Genomic DNA, 15,889 nt, shown 5'->3' with positions numbered 1-15,889 from the left:
CCTGATTGGGGATTCAAGGCTCGCGCAGGCTGTATGCCCCTGCGCTCTGCTGATCCCGGGACACTTTCGGTTCCAGACGCCAAGAGGGGACTCAGCACTCTTCCCTGTTGGACTCCGCTACCCGGGCACCTCGGCTGCGCCACCACCCACACCGGCCTATCTCCCTAGCTCTGCTCCCTGCACCCTATCAAACCACAGACTTTGCCCGGCTGCCCGCCACGACTCCCAGCCTCCAGAATAGGTCCTAGGGGCCCCAACTCTGCCTGTCGGTCCTCGGTCCCACGAACCACGAACTGGGCGGGCATGGCCCGCGAGATGGGACAGGTACCCAGAATCTGGGCATCGGAGGCGGCCTCTGAGGCCTGAGGCGGTGTTCGGGCCAACCCCGCAACGCCCAGGGGGGGCGCTCCAGCGGATGTGGGCGCCCCGGGAGTGTTGGCAGTTGCGCGGGTCAGAGCCGGGCCAGAAGAGGGGCCCTCGGAGGGGGCGGGGGGCCCGAGTAGCGAATAGAGGAGAAGCAGGGGCCAGACTGAGCGCGCAGCGGACCGTGCTGGATTCAAACACAGGAGGTAAAGTTCAGCAAGATATCTGCGGCTGGATGGCGGCCCAGCGCGCCTCAGGGCGGGGCCCCGAGAGGGCAAGGCTAGGGGAGGGGCCGGGTGGCGCCCGGCATGGGTCCGGGAAGCGGCCTATGGCGGGCAGAGAGCCGAGCGCCACCAGGGCCCCGCGTCCCGCTGGGCCCCGCCCCCAGCCCAGCCCTTGCAGGCCCTGCCCCAAGCCCCCCCACAACCTTCTTCCCCGGCCCCTCCCCGAGGCGGTGCTGGGAGCGGAGTCCGGCTGCCTCGCGCGGTCTGAGTGCGTTTCTTTTGTCTGCCAGGCGCGCGGTCCCTGCCCCGCTGCCCACTCCGGGTGCGCCCAGCCTCCTGCGCCCCCAGGTAAGCGAGTCCCCGGTTCCCGGAACGCCGACCGAAACGCCACCCTCGCGGCCAACTCCTGCCCCGCCTCCGCAGCCATGGCGGCCGCGACCCTGGCCCCAGACGCTGCCGTTAGGTCCCCCACCATCCTGCCCGGGACGGCCTCTCGGGGCTTCCCATCTGGTCCCAGGCCCTGGGGGCCGCCTCCCCCAGACACCCCCACTCCTGCGAGGGCCCGGACGCCGTGCGCGACCCGGGATGCGGCTGCGAAATGGGTGGGAGGGGCTGGGGGAGAGCCTGGCACCGTGACGCGGGGGAATCCGGCTGTGTGAACGCGACGGGAGTGTCAGTCGGTCTGTCACCAGCGGATCCTTATGGAGTGCCTAGGGGTTGCCACCGACATGCCAGGGCTGGGAATGCAGCCGGGGCCCTGGCCGCAGAGCTCGCAGCCTGGACGCTTAGACGGCTAGGAACCGCGTAAACAGCAACACTGGTCATTCCTGTCCATGATAAGTGCGGGGAAGACAAAGCGTCAGGGAGATGGGATAAGTTAAGTGAGGGAGAGCTTGTCAGAGAAGGTATCTTCGGGGCCTGAGCGAACCAGCCAGCGAAGGCTTTTTAGGCCCAGAAAACGGCAAGATTCCGAGGCAGGTGTTTTGCAGAGCAGAAAAGAGGCCAGCGTGACTGAAGCGCAGGGAGTGAAGGTGGGGAGAGATTGGACCGGACCTTGAAGATGGATGGTGAGGAGTATGTGGGTTCCATTCTCAAGCCTGTGGAGACCACAGAAGTATTAGGACAAAGTGGTGACATGGTCCCATTGCATCTTAAGATCCCAGGGCTGTTGTGGGCAGAACAAATGGGAGGAAGCTGTTGCTTTGGACCCGACTGGCAGGGGTGGTGGAAAGTAGGTGAATTGCGGGTTCATTTTGGTAGAACATCATTTGTATCCCCTGCCTGCTCAGACGTGGGGCATGAAGAAAAGTGAGTGGAGGAGACTGCTGGCATGAGCAGCTGGGAGAGTGCAGGGGCCTTTCTTGGCTGGATGGGGAAACTGAGGGAGAAACATCTGGGGCGTGGGGCTGTTGCAGCTGAGTCAGACTTGTGAACCTGTGAGATGCCACCTGATGGAGGAGCCTAGGCAAGGTCCCAGGTGGCTGAGCACTGGCTGGCCCCACTTAGGTGTCACGGGGACACCTGAGATAGAAATTTTGGAAATTCTGGATCATGGGGCTGTTTTTGAAGCCCCAGCCTCAACTCAGTCCTCTTCCAAGAGCAGCTGCTGTGAATAAACTGGTGAGTGTGGGAACCTCACTAAACACATCTGGGTCCCTCAGGCCCAGCCAGGCTACAGGGAGGAGGCATTTGAGACCTTCTTTGCCAGTTCACCTACTCCCAGTGAAGGTGTCTTGAAGGGGGATTGGAAGAGGCAGTGGAAATAAGCTGTGAGCCTTGGTCCTTAAACCTAAACCGGCCTTTGGGCCCCAGGGAAATTTTCTGAGCTTCAGTTTGCCCATCTGTAAAATGGGTCAGTAGTTCCTATCCCTAGAAGTGTTGTTGGGATCAAAAGAAGCCTTGGCTAGGAAAGGGCTTGGTCATCGCAGCTGCAGCCTGGTGCCTGGGGGGATGGGGAAGCCTCCAGCGCCACTGCCACCCGCCTGCTACTGCCACCTGCCTGCCACTGCCCGCTGCCGCCGCCCGCCCTGATAGGAGTTCACAACCCTGTGAGCCTCCATTTCCTGCTCTGAGAAATTAGAGTGGGTGTGCATAACTGTGCCCACCTCCAGACTCAGGGCCATTTGCAGATTGAGTGAGTCAGGCATGTAAAATTGGTTGGCCCAGTGCCTGGCATGGAGTGGGCACTGGAGCTGCTAGGGTGACTGTAGTTGGCAGGGGGAAGTGGGCCTGGGTTCTTTCCTCCCACCTCCCACTACCCCTGGGACACCCACAGGAAAGCAGGCGTGGGGGTGGGGAGCCCCAGTCCCCCTCTTATCTGGGCACCGCAGGCTGTCCCCTTTCCGGCTGTCTGGAGGTTGTCTCAGACCATGTCCTGCTGGTTTGAGTTCAGTGCCCTCGGGCTAGTGACTTCACCTCCTGTGCTTCAGTGTCTTCCCTGCAAAATGGGAATAATAGCACTCATCACCTCAGAGGTGAGCCCAGCTGGTAATAAGCACCTGGTAAAACAGAGACTGCCTGGGGAGGGAGCCAGAGGAGTGACCTGCTGCAGCCTGGAGAGGGGGTCCAGGAAGGCTTCTTAGAGGAGGCGGCTGTTGGCTGTGTTAATAAAGATGATTAAGAATTAATGGGCAGAGAGACCAATGAGCTAAGATGTGGAGGGGAGAAACCGCAGGATGATGGGAGGAGCTGTGGGTGGGAGCCAGGAGATCCCATGGAGGCAACTGTGCTGGTCCAGGTCATGATGGGGCTGGACCTGGGGGAAGCTCGGATGTGTGAGAAGTGGGAGGATCCTGGGTAGCTTTGCAGTTGGGGTGGGAAGGAGTAGCCACTGACTGGGAGCAGATTCAGGTACAAGTCAGCAATCTGTTTCCAGCATCTGCAAACTGTGGTGCTGCTAGAGGCCCAGGTAGAGGCAAGGTGCACCCAGGTGGAGGCGAGGTATGGGGCAGGCTTTGGAGAAGCAAGCCTGGAGCTTGGGAGACATACCCACGCTGGGGTTGGGAGGATGAAGTGGAGAGAGGGTGGAAGGAAGCCAGGAATGGGTGTTGAGCCAGAAGCCAAGGGAGGAGCGAGGGCTTCAAAAAGAAGGAAGAAGTCAGCTTTGGCCAGGTCTCTGAATCCCCTGTCGAATAATCCTTCCCCTTGGCAGGGGTCTTACCCCCTTGTTTGGTTGTCCTTCCAGTCCCTATCCCCACCCAAGGCCATTCAGAATGGGCTTTTCATTGCCACCCTGAATTAGCCCCTCAGACCCAACCTGGCTCTGACTGGAGTGGCTATAGAGGAAGCCTTTCTTCTCCCTCAGTCTGGACTTTATACCTTTGTTAATATGCTCACACTAGTTCCCCACACTAAACCAGCAGGAGTTTGGCTCTCTCCCCACCCCCTCCTGGGCTCCCCAAACGATATTTTGCCCTAGGCTCCCACTACTGTGTATCTGAGGAGGGATCAAGCCCCTGCCAGCCATGCCCTGGGGGCGTCCTCTTCCTGGCCCCGCCTCTCACCCCTGTCTGTCATTTATTCATTCAGCACTTGCTTAGGAGGTGCCTGCACTGGGAGGCACTGGGGACTAGCAGTGAACAAAATGAAGCTTCCCTCTCTGTCCCCTTCTTCCCCCCCATGGAGCTGAGGTTCTGGGAGGAGAGAGCAAGGAGGAGGAGGAGGCCTGAAGAATGAGAAGTAAACAGCCAGGTGAACATCTGGAGGAAGAGCATTTCAGGTAGAGGGGCCAGCATGTGCAGGCAGCCAGTGTGGCTGGAGCAGAGTGAAGGGGAAGAGGGTGAGACAGGAGAGAAGGGCAGATGAAGACACTGAGGCTTTCAGGGCCCCCATCCAACAACAGCAGACCTTGTGAGGGTCCTTGCTCAAGGGGTGAGAGGTTGTTGCACACCCCTTGCTTTGCAGTTTGCCGGGGTGGGGGTGGGGCTTGTTTTGGTACTTTGTTCCCTGTGTGCACTGGTCATTCTACTCTGAAATTCTGGAACCACGAACTCCAAGGGGGCTGGTGGGAGGAGGGAAGACCACCCCCTTCCCTCTGTTCTTGGTGGGGCTCAGCTGACCTGGGAGACGCCCTGGAGGGAAGTAACCAGGGAGAAGGCAGTGATGGGGGATATGGAAGCAGAGGAGCTGAAGACAGAGGGGGTTGGTGGGGGGAGGAGAAGGAGGTGGCAGTGGTAGCTGGGTGGCAGGTGGCACAGGGCGCAGACCTGGGGGTTAAGGTAGGATGTTCTCAGAGGTAACAGGAGCCTGAGGGACACAGGGGTGTTAGTGGCCTGGCTGGGGCTTCAGGACAAGCAGCAAATACCTAGGCAGGTGTGTTTTGAGGGTGACCCGCCACCAGCCCGCTGTCACTCCCTTTGTAGGTAGAGGAGAAAAGACTCAGCCTCCCTTCCCCACAACCCACGTGGACAAGGGCCTAGTCCTCTGGGCCTAGTCCTCTGGGCCTGGCCACCCTCCACACCCCACCACTGACCAGATGTGCCCCAAACCCCTCCGGCTTCAGAGGCTTGGGACTCTTGGACATTGGAACCTCCATCAAGGTTCTGCTGAGCCAGAACACCATTATTAGGACTGTCCCCAACCCCTATTACCCTCCAATTTGGGATGAGTGCTCCCTTAGGCCTGGTTCAGCTATGGCAGTGATCCTGGCAGGCCCTATGGGGCCACCGTTGCAGCAAGGAATCAGGCTGAACTATTGGGAGATGGCAGGGACAAGGGCTTTGAGTGACAGGAGGGGAGAGCAGGCAGGACAAGCTTTGGAAATGTCTGCCTCTAGGTCTTATTTCTTCATCTGAGATGTTGGTTAGGGCAGGTCTACATATAAGGCTATCACTTCTCTGCCCTTACCTCTTCCCACTCTCCCCTCTGTTCCAGTCCCACGGGCCTCTTGGATCCATCATGCATGGCCCTGCCTCAGTGCCTTTGCACAAGCTGTTCTTCTCGCTGCCTAGAATGCTCTGTCCCCAGGCTTCCTCCTTCGTCTCTCTTTTGCTCAAACATCACCTTCTCAGGGAGGCCTTCCAGACCTTCCTGTTTAAAATTGCAGTCTCCACTGCCCTACTCCTTATCTCTTTTCCGTCCGTATTTTTCTCTACTACCTGACATCATGAAACAAATTAATAAAATATATGGTATCTGCCATCTCCCAGTTCCACCCTCAAAGAGCTGAGGTTCCGAATGAGGTGGGAATCCTGATGTAGTCTGTTCCCTGCTGGGATCCCAGTGTGTAGCCCAGCACCTGGCACGCAGTAGGCACGCAATAAATGTTTGTGAAATGATGATAGGCGTCCCAGGTACTTCTGGCTGCAGCCTGAGAGGCTTGGCTTGGAAGGGACTGGGAAAGGTGCATAGGATGGCAGGCTCTGGAAACAGGTGGGCTTTGATTCGAATCCCACCTTTCCACCCCCGACTCTGTGCCTCAGTTTTTCCGTTGGAAGATGCAGATGACAGAAACACCTGGCACTGGACACCTGCATTACTTCCTGAGGTCCTGGCCAGAGACTGGAAGGAGTTGGGGGCAAGTCAGACGCTGAGATAGGACACTTAGCACTTTCCCGCATATTCCCAGAATTTTCCTGAAATGTGTTAAGAGTGAGAGGGTTTACTTACTTCGGGTGGTCAGAGCCTCTCTGAGGAGGTCATGCACCGGGGGTGCAAAAAACATGTATACACATTTTAAGCAATGTTCTCTATGCTCAAGCAGTAGTTTGCCGTACTCAGAAGTGTCTGGACGCTGATGGTAACCACTTTGAGCACCTCTTGTAATTGCAGGCATCAAACGTGACTTGTATTCATTTTTTGTAATCAGTACATATTGAGTACTACAATTAATACAGTTTTTTTCTTTCTTAAAATGTATATACATGTTTTTGTCACTCTCTGTAGATAGTATATTTCCTTTTTGTAGATTTTGACTCTTCCACTTTTGATACAAAGAAAACTTTTTTATATAGTATTTATCTATCTATGTATCTATCTATGTATCTATCTATGTATCTATCTATCTATCTATCTATCTATCTATCTATTTATTTATTTTTTATTGGGGAACAATGTTTCTCCAGGGCTCATCAGCTCCAAATCGTTGTCTCTCAGTCTAGTTGTGGAGGGCGCAGCGCAGCTCCAAGTCCAGTCCGCATTTTCAATCCTTAGTTGCAGGGGGCACAGCCCACTATCCCATGCGGGAATTGAACCGGCAACCTTGGTGCCGAGAGCTCCTGCTCTAACCAACTGAGCCATCCGGCTGCCCCCGAAAACTTTTTTCATAGACCCATTTTCCAGGACAAATGCCATGACCCTTTAGGATGTGAGGGAGCAGTACTGTTTTCCAAATGGCAAATTTCAAACGATAAAGCCCAACTTCCCCTCCATTGCCAAGTGCCATGTTTTCTCACGTACTTCGAATCAAGGGGCTCCTGTGGGCTGCAGATTATAAGGCAATTCTTGGAGGAGGTGTCAGGTTGCCTAGGCACATGCTTCCTTAATGTAGTTCTCATGGCCAAAGTAGTGATTCTGAATTTTGAAACTGTCACCTTTTTTACACAACAAAATTCACATGATCCACAGAAGTATTAAGATTGATGGAATAGGACTTGTTTATTCAATCTAAGCCTGTCTGAATAACACAGGGAGCAAGGTCTCTTCCTTAACAGGCATGAGTGTTAAGGGTTTCCAGAACATTCTCCAGGGGTACGGCAAGAGTCTTGTGCTTGAGTTGATGCAATGAAAGAAATCCTTGCAGTAACTTCTGCATCGAGACAGGGCTGAGCCAAAGGACTCTAACGGTTCACCTGTTTCATCCTGTTTCAACCTTGGACAATATTGAGCCAGGACTCCTGAGCACAGCCAATAGAAATTTTGGGACTAGGTAAAAACGTTATGCCTCAGGACCTTCAGAAATCCAAAAAGTACATGAGTTATTTGCATAGAACATTGCTCAAATGTGCTTAGAGATTGGTTGTAGAATATTTAGAAACCATTGTGTGGATATCTATAGCCACTGGCTTTCATTCAGAGTAGTTATTTTCTTTCTTTCTTTTTTAATTTTAATTGGGGAATATTGGGGAACAATGTGTTTTTCCAGGACTCATCAGCTCCAAGTCAAGTCGCTGTTTTCAATCTAGTTGTGGAGGGTGCAGCTCGCTGGCCCATGTGGGAATGGAACCGGTGACCTTGGTGTTATGAGCACTACACTCAAACCAACTGAGCCAACAGATGGCCCCCAGAGTAGTTCTTTACCAAGAAACAGGGGAGGGATCTCTCTATTATTAGGAAAGAGTCTGTAATCATCACCCTTTGTAACCGTTAGCAGCATTATGTTTGCATTTGCCAAGGCATTGCCTTTTCCATGTTGACGTAATTTGGTTCCTGAAGAGGTCATATTTGAGCTGAGGCCAGGGTGGGGGCTCCATCACTGACAGGAATTGGATGTGCTCACTGCCCTCCCAGGGCCCCCCTTTCGTTAGGCAGACGGACAGTCCCTGGGCAGTGACAAAGCAGAATAACCTGGGCCAAATGGAAGAACCCCAGGCCCCCTGACCCAACCTGGGAGTCCGCCAAGGCTTCCTGGGAACAGAGATAGGGACATACTTGAAAGGTAAGGGGAATGGTGTCTCAAGCTAAGGGAGCAGCCCAGGTAAAAGCCTGGCAACCAGGTATTGCATTAGAGTGATGTGTCTGAGATTTAAACAGACCCTGGGAATCCAGCCATGACCCCCAGACTGAGACCCAGGAATCTGGGTGGCCTAAGGTCAGCAGAGCTGGGTGGGGTTGGGGGCGGGCAGGGGCCAGATCACTAAGGCCTCCTAAGTGATGGATGCTGGACCTTAAGGGTGGGGAGTCTCTCTCCGGGGTTTTCCAGCTGGGATGGCTTGTACTGTGAGCCACTGTGGGGCGACTGAGAGAGGGATGGCTGGGTAAAAGCAAATGACCCTGAGCCTTTCAGCCTCCCTCCAGCCCCTGCCACTGGCTCTCCACCCTCCGTCTGTGCACATGGGAGAGGAGGGGCTGTCCTCAACCGTCATCTGAGAGGAAGTGCTTAGCCTTCCTCCTGTTACACAAACACTTCCGGTCCTTAAAGGAACCATGGGCAGCCCCTCTCTGCACCACCCCGCCTCACAGGTGCCTGGCCTGGCTCCCCCTGCCGCCTGGGCAGGTGGGAAGGCGGGCATGCAAGCAGGGGCCAGGATGGTGACTCAATTTCACAGAAGGTGCTGCTCGCCTGAGACCACCCAGTAGGAGCAGATCTGACAGGTCTGCGACTCTGAGGGTCACAGTTTGCCACTATATCAACCCAGACCAGTGTGGGCCACTTTCAAGTCAGGAATGCAGGCAGTGCTGGGGGGCGGGGGGTGCTGGGGTTCTAGGGCTCTTGAGGCCCTGCCCCCATTGTCACCCCCCTGCTGCTCCTGTCCCACACCTGGAATTTGCCCAAAAGGGCTTTTCTTTTCCCCAAATTCCTGCCCAAGCATGTAGTTCCCAGATGGGGCCTACCCACCCCAACATACTCTACCCCCCACCCCTTGAAGACATCCTACCTACTGTGCCTGCTGCCCACCCACATACCTCATCCCCACCCCATCACCTCCCAGATGCCAGCCATTGGTGACCCGTTTAGGTGGCACTTCCCTGTCTTTGAAATCCCAGGGGCAGCCCACTTGACAGGAGAGTTCATAAAACCACCCCTTTTCTGGGGACATCGAGGTCCAGAGCTCCTGTTGCTGCCTTTGTGTCTTTCAGACCCAGACGGCAGGCACTTGCCCACCTCCCCTTGCACAAGCAGGACTTAGGTCTGGGCCTATAGCCTAGCCAGCGTCAGTACTGGCCAGGACTGAATGTCGTCCTGTTTTCATTGTGCTTGTTTTGTGGCTACTGTCTGCAAGTGATACCGAAGCTGGCTTTCTCTTTAAGGGTTGGAGGGATATCTGAAAATAAACGTACTTAAGGAAAAAAAGTGAACCTTTTGAAGGAGACTGGTGAGTATGTAATCACACAAGTGGGAAAGGGATGGGGCAGAACTGGGAAGGATTGAGGCTGGAGCTAAGTTGTTTTCTGAGGCCCCAGGTGTCTACAGCCTGAACCGGGGCTTCAGCTTAGCCTTTCTTTCCGTCATCCATTTGGGGGACAGCTTCTGAGCACCTGTTATGTGTCAGGTGCTGGAAACACAGAGATGCCAGGCCCTATCACCAGGCTACTGGGGAGGAGACAAAAGTTGCCCCAAAATTTCTGAGAAAGGGAGTAGAAAAGTCCAGGGGAATGACTGCTTACCAACTGTGGGGGCACCTGGCAGGCTTCCTGGAGGAAATGTCTGGAGAACAGAGTTGAGAAGAACCTGAAGGGATTTGTCAGACTGGCGGTGGGTAGTGGGGTGATGGAGGTATGTGCGGAGGCCTGGACGTATGTCTGGGTGCATAGCACCAAGTTGGTGGGCGCACTTGCAGGATTTAAAGCTGTGAGTCTGATGTGCATGTTAGAAGGATGGAGGTGGCCTGGGCAAAACCCAGAGGCAGGGAGACTGGGTCAGAGGCCACAGTGATTTAGACAGAGACGAGGCTGCAGAAGTGGGAATCGAGCAAAGAAGGGACTTGCTCGACTGTGACGGGGGAGGTAGATACAAGCACAGGACTTGGTGAGTGTCCAGGGTATATGTGGAGAGTCCCAGGACGACTCCCAGATTCCAGTCCCCAAGGACTGGGTGGAAGGTGGGATCTTGGCCAAGAAATCTTAGGAGAAAGTCAGCACGTTCTCTGGGGTGGAGGATAACTTGAGTGTGACAGGACAAAAGCCTACACATGACTTTTTTATTTCAAATATTGTATTTTTCAGTTTTGGATTTCCATTTGGTTCATTTTTATGAGTTTTGCTTCTCTGCTAAGGTGTCTTATTTGTTCATTCATGAGGAGATAATTTTTCTCCACATCCTTGAATATATTCATAATAGCTGCTTCAAAGTCCTTATCTGCTCATTCCAACATCTGGATTACCCCGGGCTCTGTCTCCATGGATTTTCTTCTTTCTTGTGTCTGGGTCATGTTTTCCTGTTTCTTCATATGTGGAGTAATTTTGGATTGTATCGTGGGCATTGTGCAAGCTGTGTTGCAGAGACTCTGGATTATGTTGTGTTCCTCTGAAGAGTATTGATTCTTTTTTTTTTTTTTTTTTTTTTTTTTAAATCAGGCAATTAGCCCATCAGGACTCAAGCTCCAAAGTCTATGTTCCCTGTGATGGGTGGCAGGTGAAATCTTACTTTCTCTTTTAGCCTTATCTGGGCTGGTTGGAGTCTGCCCTGTACATATATGATTCAAGGGTTCACACTGAGTTTTTGTATAGAATTTGGGACTTCTTTTTTTTTTTTGGCTCTCTTCTTTCCTACATGTTCCGTTGTTGAGCTATTGTGATCTCTCTGGGCTCTGTCTTCTCACTTTTCAAGCCAGTTTCTATTCTCACTGAATAACAGTAAAAAGTGGGAAATGCTTCCCATGCTTTTCCATTATTCCAGGTGTAGAGTCACATCCAACTTCTACGTATTTTTGGTCACTCTTGAGCAGTACTGCTCAGGAGAATTTTCTGCGTGATGGAAATGTTCCCTATCTGCACTGCCCAATATGGAAGCTACACGCAGCTATTGAGTATAGAAATGTTGCTGGTGCAACTGAAGTTTTAATTTTATTTAGTTTTAATTAATTGAAATGTAAATAGCTACATATTAGGCCAGTGGCTACCACATCGGACATTGCAGCCCCAGAGAGCTTTTGGGGTCAGTAAATCCTTACTTAACATTGTTGATAGGTCCTGTGACTTTAAGGGAAATGACATATAACAAAACCAATTTACCATAGACGTGATATATATTGATATAAACAGAGTTAAGTTCCTGCAGCATCTCCTCAAGAGGGCTGGTCTGATGTGGCTGACTCCTCCAGCACCAGAAGCAGAAGTCTTCTGGTGGTTTTCCATTTCATAAATTACATACCAGGCCATTAGTGTCTCTATTCATTTTGCTTTCATTTTTTTTTTAACTTGGTTCTCCCAAGTCAGTAAACATAGTTTTTCCTCTTCTTTTCTCTGTCTTTGGTAATTTTTGAAATTAAAATTTTTTTTTAAATTGTGGTCAAATTCGTATAACAAAATTTACCATCTTGGCCATGTTTAAGTGCAGAGTTCAGTACAGTGGTACCTCGGTTTTCTAACGTAATCCACGAGTTCTGAAACGTTCGAAAACAGCCGACAGCTAGGCCTCAGGATCTTGCACTCAGCAGAATCCAGGAGACATGTTTGACTTCTGAGTCGTGTTCGAAAACTGAAGCATTTGGCATTCGTAAGCCAAAATGTTCATCAACACAGAGTCGTTGGAAAACCGAGGTACTACTGTATTGTTAAGTATATTCCTATTGTTGTGCAGCCATCTCCACAACTTTTTCATCTTGTAAAACTGAAACTGTTTTCATTAAACACTAACTCCCCACTCCCAGCCCCAACCCCTGTGTCGTGCGGGAGACCCTGCTCGCTGCGCCATTTTTCAGGCAGGGCGGCCTGCGGGGTCTCTGCTCCCGCTCCCCACACAAGAACACAGGATATGGTGAGGCCAAAAAGGAACACCCACGGAGCCATAGGTAGGGGAGTCATACTACTATAGTCTCACTAGAAGCTGGGCCCACTGGACGTGCGACCTGCTGTCCGCTCCTGCGCCAACCGACCGACGACTCTCCTCCACTCTCCTCGACTCTGTTCCTCTACTCTCTTCCGCTCTCCTCGGCTCTCCTCGGCAATCCTCGGCTTTCCTCCGTAGCCGCAGCAGTTATACTAGTGGCCAATCGGCTAACCGGCCACAGCCGACGGCCATCCACTACCCGAGCCAGCACCTTTCCATGTGAGGCCGAGAGCCTGTAAACTACTTTCTGGGGCTCTGTCCCCACACCCTGGCCACCACCATCTACTTCCTGTCTCTATGGATTTGCCTTCTCTAGGTCCCTCCTGTAGTGGAGTCCTATAGTATTTGTCTTTTTGTGGCTGGCTTCTTTCACTGAGCATAATGTCCTTGAGATCCATCCATAATGTATTATCTTCCTCCTTTTAAACTCTTAGTATTTCATCGAATGGAATCCTGAGGTTCCTTATCCCCAAATGTTGGCCATCAAAGTTGCTTCCAGTTTTCACTGGAAGGGCAAGAGGGAAGGACTCTGAAGGGGCACAAGGAAACTTTGAGGCGGGATGGATATACAGGTGACTCTTGAACAATGTGGGGGTTAGGGGCACTGACCCCATGTGCATTTTAAAAGATACCTATAACTTTTGACTTCCCCCAAATTTAACTACTAGTAGCCTACTGTTGACCAGTAGCCTTACCAACAATATAAACAGTTGATGAACACATATTTTGTATGTTCTATGTATTATATACTGTATTCTTACAATAAAGTAAGCTAGAGAAAAGAAAATGTCATTAAGAAAATCAGTAGGAAGAGGAAATACATTTACAGTACTGTATATATTTATCTATACCGTCAGTTTACATTGTCTCTTTACAAGATGAAAAAATCTGCATATACAATGGACCCAAGCAGTTCAAACTTGTGTTGTTCAAGAGTCAACTCTATTGACTATCATGATTGAGGTGATGATTTCATGGTTATGCACATATGTCAAAATACATTGAATCACATGCTTTAAGTGTGTGCGGTTCATTACATGTCAATGATACCTCAAAAAAGCTGTGTTGTTGTTTTTTTAATTATAATAGCCCAGGTGAGCTCCCCTTATACTCCCACCTGGATGCCTGATTCAACCTTGTGTATCTATCAGCTCCTGCTGCCCTCACCGCCGCCTGCCTGTGGGGCTGGGGACTGCCCATTTTCCCCCTCAGACTCTGAGACCTGACTCTCTCCCCTCCATCAATCTTTTAAAACTCCGTGACTGACCTCACAACACACACCTGCACTAAGTGATGCTGGGCTCCTGAGGTCGGTCCCTGGCCCTCACTGTTTGAGGGAGACTCGGAGCCAGCTAGCTCCCCGGGGCTCTTCAGAAAGGCTCAAGGAGGGTGGGAAGGGCAGAAAAATCCACCTAAGCAAGGAGTTTCATCTGATCCAGGTCTTGGAAGGCTAGGAGGAACTGGCCCAGTGATGGGGGTGGGGCATTTTGGGCAAAAGGCACCACTGATGCGAAGGCCTGGGAGCTGGACCACTAGGGGAAGCTCTTGGGGATCCTAGGACCTGGGTGTGGGGTGGAGCTGTGGGAGGGAGGGGGCAGATGCCAGGAGGGTAGGCCCAGCAGCCAGTCCCAAGGCACAGCTGATGGGCAACCCTCATGGCCCCACGTTGGTTGTTGAAGTTGGGGCTTGGGGGTAATTGCAAAGGGGTGGTGTAAGAAGTTGTAGCCAGGGGGTGGGAAGGGCGGCTGTGGTGAGGAGGGGTGGCCAGTGGGCTGGGGTCACCAGGGGACCCAACTCAGCTCACCCAGGCCCCTGAGCCTGCAGGGAGGAGGAGGGCAGCTTGCTCCCTGGGGAAACCTTGATAGGCAGAGGCAGGCCTAGGGGGTCCTCCACAGGGTGCTGTGAGCCCCGATCCCCCTGGTGACGCAGAGCAGGCCCCTCCCCTCTCCCTTGCTGGCTGAGTGACCTGTGTCCGGTGGCTTCTGGTTTTGAGCCTCAGGGTTCCCAGTTTCCAGGGAGACAGTGGACCTACTTTATGGGTATCAAGCTGACCTTGCCTTTTAAAGAAAGTGGCTTCTTTTTCTAGAAAGTTTGATCACCTGAGCTAAAGTCTTCGCATCCACCCACCCGTCAATGTGTCCCTTTTACCCACTCATTCATCCACTTAGCATTTAGTTGGCACCTAATATTTGCCAGGCCCTGTCAGAGGACACAGCAGTGACTAAAAAGACATTCATCCCTTCGTGAGGTTTATGCCTTGTGGTGAGGCAGACAAACAAGTAAATAAGCAAACAGATCAACAAGGATGACAGGGCTGAAGGAATAAAACATGATAAGGAGATGGAATAACGTGGTGGCTTCTTCGGTAGTGATCTGAGAAGGTGACAAGTGAGAGAAGATGTGAATGATGAAACAGACCTAGACATGGGGCTGTGAGCGGGAACAGCACATGCAAAGTCCCTGGGACAGGAATGGACTCGGTGAGTTGGAAGACCACAGGTAGCCGTGGCAGTGAATTGAGCTGGTGGGGAGAAGGAAGTGTATTGACAGGGCCAGAGTGTGGAGGGCAGAAGTGTCCAAACATGAGGGGTTAGGGCGAGGGGGAGCCCTGGACTTGGGGCCCTTCTTTGAGTCTTTGCAGGGAGCAGCATGGAAGCGTCTCCTGGACTGGCTGCCTCTTGTCATTATTAGCACCTCGTGGGGACCCTGCTTAGAGAGGCCCCGCATGGACACGTGGAGGAGCCAGGGCCCAGTGCGGGAGCAGCTGTGGTTATCAACAAACAGTCCCCACTTAGCACATCATGTGTTCTTTGCCTGGGCCTCCAGCCGCAAATGTCAGGTGACCCCGGGCAAATGTCAGGTGACCCCAGGCGGCAGGCCACGGTGTAGAGGCCAGGTGTGTGTGAGTGTGAGTGAGCGTGTGTGTGTGTGTGTGTGTGTGTGTGTGTGTGTGCACGTATGCACACCTTACCTCTGTCCATCCTTAGGCTGGGCCTGGACATCTGGAGTCTGAATTGATTTCTTTTTTCCAACCTGGGCAAGCCCTGCATTTCCAGCTATTAATAGATTGAGAATAAAACAAACCTGTGTGTACAGCCCTGCTCTACTGGCAATGCTGGGACATTGGGGGGTTCAGAGGAATAATAGGGACCAGGTGTGCTCATTCAGACCCCTGAGGCAGGCCAGGGATCCTCTGTTCCCCCTCCCCCTCCTCATGTTAGCAGGAAGCCCTAATCTTTCTCTGTCCTCCAATCGGATATTTTTAGCCACTAAGAAGGATTATCTGAGTCTGGCTCCAGGTGGCAGGGGCAGGGCTGGGAATAAGGCCAAAGAGGCTTCAAGATGCAGTTGGGCTGGGAGACCCGGGACGGGGAGGGTAGGGGTGACGCTGGGTATGAGGGCTCAGGCTGGTCAGGCTGGCCCAGCCACCCACTTGGTGATTCTCCAGGTGACCCCTCGGTGGCCCTGGCTGAGCCCAGTCTGAGCTCATTAGCTACAGCTTTAAGGGAAGGTGCCTTTGCAGAGACTAGGGGGTGTTCCAGGAAGAACCACCCAGAACCAGCCACAGGCCAGCACCCCTCCTTTCTAGACTGTTCCCCATCCTACCCCTCTCCTGCTAACAGTAAGTAACTAAACTTGACTTAGTACCCACTCC

General features: G+C 52.6%; 1 protein-coding gene across 3 annotated transcripts in view; it reads left to right on the top strand.

Moving 5' to 3' along the window:
* Nucleotides 1-330: 330 nt before the first annotated feature.
* CERS4 (ceramide synthase 4) overlaps nt 331-15,889 on the top strand; it is a 28,761-nt gene continuing 13,202 nt past the window's right edge. Inside the window, exons 1-2 of one of the 3 annotated variants that reach the window (XM_074337714.2) lie at nt 331-569; nt 878-935. In XM_074337714.2, the coding sequence (XP_074193815.1) occupies nt 416-569; nt 878-935 (212 nt within the window). In that variant the 5' untranslated portion in view covers nt 331-415. Of the gene's footprint in view, nt 570-774; nt 936-9,494; nt 9,560-15,889 lie in introns of those variants that run through there. The other 2 variants (XM_074337715.2, XM_074337716.2) reach the window with 2 other exon arrangements.

The sequence above is a fragment of the Rhinolophus sinicus genome, chromosome 15 (assembly GCF_057876585.1).
Source record: "Rhinolophus sinicus isolate RSI-liver-muscle chromosome 15, RSI-T2T, whole genome shotgun sequence".
In the NCBI taxonomy this organism is placed as follows: domain Eukaryota; kingdom Metazoa; phylum Chordata; class Mammalia; order Chiroptera; family Rhinolophidae; genus Rhinolophus; species Rhinolophus sinicus.
Note: the sequence above shows the minus strand (reverse complement) of the source record. Positions and strands in the feature narration are given on the sequence as shown.